This window comes from Cyprinodon variegatus, unplaced genomic scaffold (assembly GCF_000732505.1).
Source record: "Cyprinodon variegatus isolate N-32 unplaced genomic scaffold, C_variegatus-1.0 Scaffold386, whole genome shotgun sequence".
Lineage (NCBI taxonomy): Eukaryota > Metazoa > Chordata > Actinopteri > Cyprinodontiformes > Cyprinodontidae > Cyprinodon > Cyprinodon variegatus.
The window spans coordinates 114659-125717 of NW_015150839.1; the positions used below are offsets into that span (position 1 = coordinate 114659).

The 11059-nt window shown below is 41.8% G+C and overlaps 1 protein-coding gene across 1 annotated transcript in view; it reads right to left on the reverse strand.

The window, feature by feature from the left end:
* Positions 1-1124: 1124 nt before the first annotated feature.
* piezo1 (piezo-type mechanosensitive ion channel component 1) overlaps positions 1125-11059 on the reverse strand; it is a 114317-nt gene continuing 104382 nt past the window's right edge. The window contains exons 42-49 of the mRNA XM_015387142.1: positions 10288-10476; positions 9323-9415; positions 9049-9221; positions 8829-8951; positions 8665-8744; positions 6929-7118; positions 4966-5107; positions 1125-3268 (exon numbers count right to left, since the gene is read on the reverse strand). Coding sequence (XP_015242628.1) covers positions 3146-3268; positions 4966-5107; positions 6929-7118; positions 8665-8744; positions 8829-8951; positions 9049-9221; positions 9323-9415; positions 10288-10476 — 1113 coding nt within the window. The 3' untranslated portion in view covers positions 1125-3145. The remainder of the gene's footprint in view (positions 3269-4965; positions 5108-6928; positions 7119-8664; positions 8745-8828; positions 8952-9048; positions 9222-9322; positions 9416-10287; positions 10477-11059) is intronic.

The following is an 11059-nucleotide window of genomic DNA, read 5'->3' on the forward strand; positions in this document are numbered from 1 at the left end:
GTTATGGCCCCCGTACTGAAGACATAATACTCAAAGAAGTTCTAAGGATGAAATGTGCTGGAAAAGACATGATTACTGATCTTGCTTTGAATCTATTTTATTTTTTATCTTTACAAATTCTATTTTACTAATTATTTAAAAACAACAAGGCAATAGCTTCAGTGGTATTTAGATAGGATCCTAGTTTTCATCTAAATGTTTTTTTTTTTAAACAAAAATTCAGATTTTTTAGAAAAAGGTCATTTTAATCTTAAATTAAGTCAAAAATATATGAAATTCCTAAATTATGAATGTATATTGACCTAATTTTAATTAAACCTTATTGAATAGAAATTTCATTTCATGCAGCTCTTTCAATATATTTGAATCCTTTGCCCTTTTTATTATTTCATGCTTTTCTGTTCCCCATGAAAACACGCTGGCCCCCTCCTGGCCCCCTGGTACACTAGGTCTAGAACCGCCACTGTTTAGAAGAGTCTCTGTGAAACCGAGGGGTTTAGAGAAATCTTCTCCAGCATCTTTATGCATCAAATACGTGATTCAGCATCATTTTCAGCAAACAGCCGTGTCCTCCATGAAGGACTGGAGGTGATGCTGGGAGCGTAGATCAGGGCTGTGATCCCATATGGGCACCAGCTTGGTTCTACTGCAGGTCCATCTTCAAAGATCCCTTTATTGTTTACAGAAATAGAAAAGATTACACAGTGACAGGAAGTACAGCTCATGGTTCCTATGGGCCGACAGAAAGAACCGAGCCTGAGCTTTAGAGGCAGTTAGTGAGGCAGCCGGTGGTTCTGATCCACCAGAGAGGTCCGTTTCTTCCCCATCATCATCATCCAGTCCTTCTTCATCTCAACATGGCGACTATCAGGGAAACCAGGCAGAACGTTGAAACTGTTGGTTCAGGATTTCTGACTGTCTGACACACTGGATTATTTCCACATCGTCACTCGTTAGGAGCAGAAATCCAGTTTTATTGATCAAACTTTCCAATTATTACAGTATTTTTTTATTTAAATAAAAAAAAAGGTAAAAACAAATGATTTGAAAAGATTACGCAGAATTGAGCATCAAAACAAGTGTATTTGCAGCATCGATTATCAACTTAAATGAAACACCTTGATGAAGATGTGAGTTTTTACCCCCCAAGCAGGTCCTCCAAAGGTCCTGTAAGGGTGAAGGCGGTGGTGGTGGGGGGGTACTAAGCCCCTCCCAATGTTACAAAACAGAAAAGATCAGCAGAGAAAGGAGGCAGGGAAGATGGCCATGATGCTGGAAAGAAAGATGAATAGTAAAGGTCAAAGGTCAGTGTGACCCAGCAGCCCGGCAGAGACAGAACCGGACCGAGCAGCAAACAGGCCCTACATGGACCCATCATCACACCTCCATTATTTTCACTGTTATTCTGCTCATGCAGAGAAAAGAAGGAGAGAGGAGCAGTTTGCACCACTGGATTAGAAACAGATCTTTGCATAGAATTATATTAATCTGTCTTTGGGATTATAATCCAACCATAGATGAAAACTGATTCATTTCATGGAAGGCTTGTGTTTTAGTTCCTGCTATTAATCAATTAGCTTGAATTTTTATGCTGCTTGTTTAGCAAACTCCCATAAGTTTTTATTTCCGTCCTTAAATAAATAAACAGATGTAACTTTAATTGTTAAAAAAGCTTTTTATGTTACAATAGTGTTAATATCAAAATTACAATTCCATTTGCATATGAGATGAGATCAGATTGACCTGGACCCCAGTGGGGCCCTGAAGGCACCACGAGTTTCTCTGTTTCTGAGCACAGAGGTGTTCTCTGCAGGCCGAGGCGACGCTGCGTCCAGCATGAGGATGATCGCTCCACAGAAGGTACGGCGCCACGGCAGCAGGGAGGGAAGGCTACACGGACCGACTCGCTCTATGCTAACGACGCTACACAGAGAAATCCCATCCAATTGTATTGAAAGCAGACATATAAAAAGAATTTGAGGATTATGTGTTTTAGAAATGAAAAATTTCACAATCAACAAATGTTTCAGGGTAATTTAGAACATGGATGCATAAGTTTAACCGTTGATTTTTAGAGGAGTGTTTTTTTAAGTATTTTTTGTCCAATTTTATTTTCCAAATTATATTTATTCATAATTTTATTTCAGAATTCTTTATTTATAAAACGTTTCAATTTCTTCATTTTCAGATTTTATCTTCCAAATTCCAAACAAATATAATTATTATTTTATTTGTTTGCCTTTTGTGGCAGGTGAAGTCGTATGCTGAGTTTTACAAACTGGATTCTTCTCAGAGTTTCCCCCTCTAGCCTTCTGATTGGTCTCTGTGTGGACCAATAGAAATGAGTCTGCTCTGTTTGGACCTAGCAACAGCGTTTCTATTGGTCAGAACCCGTTCAGTCGGTTGGACTCCGGCAGTTTGCTAATTTAAACGTAATTTAGCAGCTGCTCCCTTAATCTGATGAATTCTTCTGTTTGAACCCGTCGCCGGTCCTGATAAGCCTCTGATCACGACTCTGATGCTTCAGTTGGAGTGAAATATTCAAAGTTTTCATCCCTTCTCCAGACCACAGCACTATTTCTAACAGCGATGATCCTTTTTCTTCCCCTTATTGTTTGAATCCTGCTGAAAAATGTGGAACGTAAAGTTTTCCTTAAGTTGATCGTCCAGGTGACTGAGGTCAATGAGTTAAACTGAAAACCAAAACATTTCATCTTTATGATTCTTCAGTCCAGTTTGTATAAGAAATTAGAACCTAGTGTAGTCTGAGGTTTGCTCGAGGCCACCTAGACCTAGACCACCTAGATGGAGGAAGGCTGCTCTGCAGCTGATGAAGCTCTGGGATCTTCATGGAGCCATTTTATATTTAACACATGTTTTCCAGGGACCTCTGACCCCCTCTGGGGTGGAGGTGGTCATGTGAGCAGCAGCCAGTTCCCCCAGCAGGTACCGCCCCAATAGCTGCTGGTTCTACAAACACAGCCCAGTTCAAAGCTCCAACAGGAGTCCAGCCGTCAGGCCTTGCTCCGACGGCACGGTGCCGAGTCCGGTCGGATCAGCAGCAGCAAAAACACAAAGAGTCCAGCATGAGGAGAGCGTTCAGGTCCCACGCCTGCTAAGCCGCAGCCTCCGGCGGCCAATCGGGTCAGTCCTGCTCCCTGAGGTGGATGTCTCGGGTCCATTTGATCATCGTCTCTGGAGACCGATAGAGGAAGATCAGCTTGGAGTAGAGCTCCTCCTCCAGCTCCAGCTCTCCTGTTTCCCGAACCTTCACACACAGAAAGCAGTTATTTGGACCGCAACCAACCACAGAATAAACCCTTCCTGTTTAGCGCTATGGAGTGAAGTTTGATCCATTATTGTTGCAGCTATAAAAAGATTTTATAAACGAAAATATGAAAAAATCTAGAAGGAAACTTTGAAAAACGTCTTGAACAAAAAAGGCTGTATTTTAAGATTTAAGTTTCTTTCTTTTTTGTATTTCATTATTTTAAATTTTATTTTCTCAATTTTTTGTTATTTTTTTCTCTTCTTCATAATGAGTTTAATGGATTGCATCTTTCCAAATTACACTTTACATTCTCTTGTTTTCAAGCCAGATCTTAGCTCTCGCTCTTGGCCAATAAAAATGTTGCTGCTAACGTCCAGCAGACCAATAGAAATACATCTTCACCTCCCACTCCAGAGGAAAGCCCGCCTCAAGTGAAGAGAATGTGATTTGTAGAACTCAGTCAGAATAAAATGCAGTTTAGGAGAATCAGTCTGGAAAAGTTATATTTGGAAAAAAAAAAAAAGAAATAACAAATATGAAAAAAATGTAACATGAGGGAAATATTTGGAAATGTAAATGTAATGTAAAGTAAAAATAAAAAATTCCCAGCAAAGTTCCTCCTTACACCTTAGTTTGATGAATACATTTTTCAAAGTTTTCTGGATTTATTTATCCAAACCAAACATGTTCTTTGATTGCAACAATAATGGAACAAACTTCACTCCATAGATTCGATTCTTGATCTAATCTGTTTTATACCTGAATGAAGTCTAACCCTCCCTGCAAATCATACAAACATGGAGTCAAATGTTTATGCTGCTTGTGTTTTAAAGCTAACAGGTCAAAGGTCAAACGTTCAGCCAGCGCCCCCATAATTCGCTTAATGGCTGATTAACCTTTTGACCTTTAGAGGTGAGAGAATAGAGACAAAGGCTGTGTCTGAACATCCGCACTAATCAGCATATAGTGTTTACACCATTTTTAATGTGTCTGAAATTCTAGTGGATGAAAAAGTAGTAGACTCCAAATCTCCCACAATGCACCTTGAAAAGTAGTGATAAAAAAGATGGCGCAGGCACTGTGCTGGGAGGCGGAGTTACATGACCAACGGAGCAAAAAGTAGTGATCATCTGACAGAACGGTCAGTTAACCGAGTTCACTATAAAGTTCACCATATAGTCCCGCTCTACATAGGAGGGATTTAGGGGTTAGGGCGGACGTTTAGACAGCCAGAGAGAATATTTAGTTGTTTATCTAATGATTAGAAGTTTACATCAAGCGAAGGTCCAACTGTGTGAGCGACTCGCTCCAAACCAGAACCCAACTCGGACCTGAGAGGGAGCTAAAGACCGTCCACAGAAGATGCCTGCTGCGATGAAGAGTTTTTTAACATGAATTAATGAATAATTAATGTTTCAAATTCTATTTTTGTTTCATTTCCAATCAGAAACAAACAGCTCTGCCCATCACAGCAGACCTTCGATGGAGGGACATCCACACATAAATGCAGAACCTTCTGGACCCCAGGGGGGGAACCGCACCAGAAGTCCCAGGTTCTCTAGTGACCTCAGCATTTGTAAACCTTTGAATCTAAGGGATCAAAAGCGTGACTTTCTGGTGGGACCAAACTGGACTGGTTTGGTCTGATGTTCTGTTTAAAACGGTTTCAGCTGCTGGCGCCGATCCACACTAACCAGGAAGATGTCTGTGCAGAGCTTCAGGATCCGGTCCACGCAGGGCAGCTCCTCGAACATGATGGAGTGGGAGATCTCACTGAAGAACCCACGGACGAACTTCCCGATGACCAGAACCACGGACACGTAGAGACCCATGATCCTGGAGGAGAGCAGAGGTCAGGGAGCCATCTTTAATCACTCAAACATGTTTCAGCTTTTAAGTTGTTTATTTCCTATTGATTGGTTTTAGGGCCTCCAGGAGTATTTCTTTTTTTCGGTTTTTTGCATGTATAATAAATTTTATACTAAAAACAAAGATTCCTTTTGATGATAAAATTGTGAATTTTTATACCAATATTTTTTAAATATGTAGAAACCATTCTTATATGTCGGAAATAATTTTGCTTTCCATTATTTAAGAACATTTGTAATATTTGATTGAATTATTTCTGTTATGCTAGCAGAAACATGCTGCTGCATTATGGGTAATTCTGGCACTGAGAGTCACACATGGATAAGCTCCGCCTCCTGCGCTGTGATTGGTCAGACTGAACTAAAGGCCTGAGCTCGTTCTCATGTGACTTTAATCTACTCCTCCTATTGGTCCTGACGTTGGCATGGTAACCATAAGTAAACATGTTTAGATTTCACAACACAATAATTTCCATACCGTAGATCAGGGGTAACCAATTAAAAATCAGTGGGGTCCGAATAAAGAAAATCATCAACCATTAAGGTCCTAAAACATTTTTAATTAGGATCCGTTACTTTAAACAGAATTTAATATTATATATATATTATATTATGCATCCATGTTAAACATTGACTTTTTAAATAGAAAAAAAAGAACATTTTTCCATATTAAAATCTAAAGTGTTTGTTCAGTTTAGTATATAGAAAATTTCCTGATAAACAATCCACAAACCGTTTGTTATTTTCTTATTTTTCTGTCTTAATGTTGGCAGTGGGCTTTCTGCTGCCCTGCAAAGCTTTAAACCTGGTTTGAATGGAGACTAAGCCATTCTAAAGCACATATCAAGGAGCTCATTCTGAGTTTGGATCCATATTTATTGTTGATTCTGTTCATGGTGGAGAATCCTGCTTCACAGCAGCAGGTTGAGCCAAACATACTCTAAATGTTCAGGATCATCTTTGAGCACCATTTCACTTTTCTTTCACCAGTTCACCACAGTTCTTCCAGCAGTCCACACTTTCTCTGCTCTCTTTTTCTCATCATCTTCTCCTTCTTTCCCATCGCCCGGCTTGCCACAGGTTTGCCTGCTGTGTCTAAAAGTAGCAGCAGCAGCAACTCAGACTGACAGCAGCTCATTGGATCATTTGGATCATGTGCAGCCTGGAGCCGGACGCTCTAGATGGCTTTACCGTATTAACAGGAGAAGCAGCGCAAGTGAAGTTAGATACTGTAGTCGGACAACAAGCTGTAATTTATAAATGTTTTAAGTCAGGTTGGGTCACATATAAGCCAGCAGGTGGGTCCAGATCTGTGACCTCTGCCCTAGATTTTTTTCTGTGATGTTCTGTGGATCGATTATTTAAAAAAAAATAGTTTGAATGAAAAAGTTTTAGCTATGACCTTTAAATAGAAAACAATCTCCAGAAATGATCCTGTTCAAGACTGTCCTGATTTCTGAAAGTATTAGGAAGGTCCTCCATCAGCTGCATCTTAAGAAGTGAAACCAGCAGCATGATGCTGCCACCACCATGCTTCAGTCTGATGCTCTCTGCTGTTCTATAGTAATAAAGGGTTTGGTTTATCAGACATGTCCTCCTGGACTTCTGAACCAGACCTCTTTGTTTAAATGAAATCCTTTATTTTCTTGGCTCTAATCTTTGGAAAAAGCTGGCAGATGGATTTTCCTGCAGCTCTTTCTTATTGTCTGTCTACTATACGATTGTTTTTCTGTGCAGGAGGAAGGAAGCATCCAGTGAATCAGAAGTTGGGAGACGGCGCGGCTCTTACCCGTATCCGGCCAGGAAGCCCAGGCTCGGCGGGCTAACCTTGTCGTTGAATATGACCATGGGGAGCACGGTGCATGACGCCGGCTTGCATCTGGCGATGGCGATGTCCCACCACTCCTGGTTCCCTGAGCTGTTTGGCGTCCGGTCACTCATCAGGGACAGAGTGATGTCCTGGTAATCGTCTTCATCATCTGCAGAAGGTTAAAGATGTTCTGAGAGCAAGAACTACAAAAACTCACGCTTTTTCTTTCTCACATTTCTTTTAAAGTTGATTTTTTTATTTTATTTGAAGCATAAATATAAATACAAAAGTTTAATTTGTTATCCAACATAAAACATCCTCCACTTAATCCAGGCATACAATCTACGATATTTTCAATCGTTGCACGCAGCTACAGCTCAAACTGTACGATGAAACGCAGGGTTGAAAAGTTCACAGCTCACGATGTTTGTTCTCACACTGTCCGACCCGACGCTCTGATGCGATCTACCTGCTCACAGTGAACGTCTAAAAACCACGTGGGACTCAGTGCCTAGAGATGGTGCTGGTCGGACTTATCAACTTGGAAGAAGAAGAACTCCCTTGTTTGCACATGTGCAGTGTACGAGGTTCTGGTAAACCGGCTCGTAGCTCTGCTTCAACGGAAGGATTTACCCACGAACACCTCAGGAGGGCCGACTGGATTTCAAACATGTTTGAGTATTTCCTGACCTTAGGATTCCTGATTGGGAGATGGTCGTTAGAGGCTGATTTCCCCTGGTTATCCCCTGTATACTACGCCACGCAGGACGCACCATGAGGCTCAATCTGCTGGTGAAGAATCTCAGTCATCCAGGTTCACATTCTGAATTGAAAAACCTTTCTGGATGGGAAGTGAAACGTCTTCAAACTTGGAAGTCCAGTGGATTGTTTTCAAACTTTTTTTTAGAATGGTCGGCCCGATAAAAAAATATTCTCACATGACCGAAGAATCGGCCCGAAAATGGCAAAAAGTCACACAGTGTGTGCTCGGCTTAATCTGGGACAGACCACAGGGGGCAGCAGAGATCACGGTCAGCGCACTGCTGACTCAGATCCATCATGGCCTTCTACCAGTGGATCCAGTAGATCCACTGGTTTCCAAGTCTTAAACTGCGTCTCCAGTCTAAAGGCTGGTTTATACTCAGAACCCAGGTGGTCTGCGTGTGTGTCGCAATGAACGCAAATGTGGCTCCGCCCCCTCCGCAGACACTCTGCTGCACCTCTCCAAAATTGTAGGTGACCGCAGACAGGAGGCCTCTGATTGGTCAAATCTACATCTGCTCTACTCTTTGCGTATTTCCTGTTTGGTTCCTTACCGGCTTGTTTTGTTTGTAAGACCACCATTGTGGAAAATGACTCGTGAAAATGGACCAGCTGGAAGAGCGAGGTGCTAGAGAACGCTGGGACCCTTTTTCCACCTGGATCCCCGCTCTTTTTCACCCTCATGTCCCTCCATTGTCGCACAAACTTGCCCCCACTTCCTCACCACCTCAGCCGTATCTAGACCCACAGCTAGTTCCTGATTGGCCCTCTTGAGTTGTGGCGTGGAATAACAGCACAGACCATGGTTCAATATTGGGCATAAATCAAAAATATCTGACAAGCTCACTGCGACGCTCTGCTGCAGGAGGATAACCAGCCCTCAATGCTTTGTTATTCTCGGGGTCAAAGCCTTTAATCAGAGATGTAGATTGGAAAAAAGGAAGAGTTCTGACCTTTGTAGAGCTGACTGACGGGTTTGGCATCGGCTCCATTTGGGGCCCGCATGTAGTTGGGGAACATATTGGGAACCAGGCTGCGGGAAGAACGGGGCGGATCTATTAGGACTGAATCTGTAACCTGAGGATGTCCGTTCTATGTGGGACTGTCACACACTTACACAGGCTCCGTCCGGTTGCCGATGAGCAGAGATGCCAGCTCTGCTCTGACCGGGTTCCCAGGCTCCAAGTCGATCGAGTGTTTGCCAAACGTGTGCTCCACCGTCCCCCCCTTACCCAGGTCCCTGTGGGGGAACAAATTCACAGAGAGGGTGGGGTTTAAACAAACCTGTCCCACCTACAGCTGCACACGTCAAACACACGAAGAAGAAGAGGTCTGACCTCTGGAAGGTCCAGGCCAGACGGAGGGTCAGGTCCATAGGGCTTCCCAGAAGCTCCTTCACCACCTCCTGCCTACTGGGGGGACTGATCCTCCACACGGATCCTGAGCTGCCCTCAATCATGGCTGTCACAATGTCCTCATAGCTGTACAGGGTGATGAACTGCATGGCTTTCTGAAAGAGAACACACCCAGACCTCAGTGGTCCACATTCAGAGACGCTCCGGTACCGAGCGGCGAGGAGCACTCAATAAAGATAAAGATGGCGGTACGCACTGCGTTGTCTCCGAAGGTTTTGGTGAGCTGCTCGTACTCGGCGGCTGTGAAGGGCTTGATGGACTGCTGCTGCACGCTCATAGTGAACAGGGGCTGGAACACACAGGTACATGATGGGTAAACTAAGCACTTCATCTACTGACACAATTATTAGGCTCCAACGTTTACATCAAAGGAATTACACTGGAAAAAATCAAAATCTAGATAATTAAATTATTCTTAAAATAAGTAGTTTTTTCTTAAATTGAGGGTGTGTTGGAACAAGACAATTTACATTTAAAATAAGTAAAAAAAAAACTATTTCAATGTCTTATTTCTAGTGTATCTCATCAAATTAATTTAGAGTAAAAATCCTAATTCCATTGGCAAATCATCTTATTTACCTACGCAAATTGAGGGCAAATACACTTAATTTAAGTCATTTTGACTTATTTCTAGATCGTTTTTGCAGGGATTAACGCTAAATTCATTAAATCATTCATTAATTCACTAAATCTATTAGTTTAGATATAAATAATGATCCCTTGATCATTCCTTACTGACCAGACGTTTCCTTTAAAGGAGAAGAAAAGGAAGAATTGAAAAGATTAACAATCATTTTATGCTTTGAAAATAGACCTTTAGGAGATGGATCAGTGGTTCTGTCGGGACACCGGGCTGCGTTCAGGTTTGGGGGACAGGGTGAAGGATCTAATTATCAAATATTCAATATCAAGAATCATATCTTCAAATATGAAGTAATCTTTTGAGCTCAAGGCGAGCAGGTAACCATCCATCATCAGTTAGAGGTCATGTTCAGGGTAATGATGACCGATCAAACATCCAGCCTGCAGATCCACCTTTATTACCTGATCTCATTTCGTTTTTAATTTCACGTCTTATAAACAGACTTTGGTCGGTTTTAACTGAGAACACCCTTTATTCAGCAGAACTTTACTTCAATTGATCTAAAAATGTCAAATTACCTCATAGCCGCCCAGTTTAAAAGTGACTGTGACGTCGATGGGGTGGTTGACCACACCCACCACCGATCTGACCAATGAAATGAAGAGAAGGGGAAACCAGATGATGCAGATTAGGAAGAAAATGATCAGTCCCCCCATGCCGTATTTCACTATCTTCTTCTTCTTCTGTCCCTTAGGTTGGGGGTATTTCTGGAAAAAGGAGACAGATCATAAAAATATGAGACATTTCATGATTTTATCATTTTAACTGCAGCGATGGAATGAAGGAGCACAGAAACCCAACGGGAACTTTTAGAGTTAAATCCTGATTAAAAACAAATGTAGGAATTCTGCAGCTGCATTCAGTCATTGAATGTATCATTGTGTTCACACATCTAACTATATGGAGTTAAATATGGCAGGGCTCGATATTAACCATCGCCTGATCTCCCGGGGCGAGTAGTTTTTATTGTCGGGAGAGTACAAATTTCAATGCATTTGCCCGACGGGCAAGTGCAATGATCGCAAAAAAAAAATTATTTATCACTCAAAATTACTTTAAAATCACCGACATTCGCTGAAAACGACCCAGAAGCATTGCAGGCGCCATTTTTGTTGTTTTGTAGACATTCTGCGGTGATTTTACGCCAGATGGCGTGATTTTTGTCCACCTAGCGGTAATTTTGATGTAGTTACCAAAACGACAAACAAGCTAGAAAGCTTCTGTACAGTGATGCAGGTCATACATTAAAAAATGTTCATAACCTTTTTTTACTCTTAGACATTGGAGAGG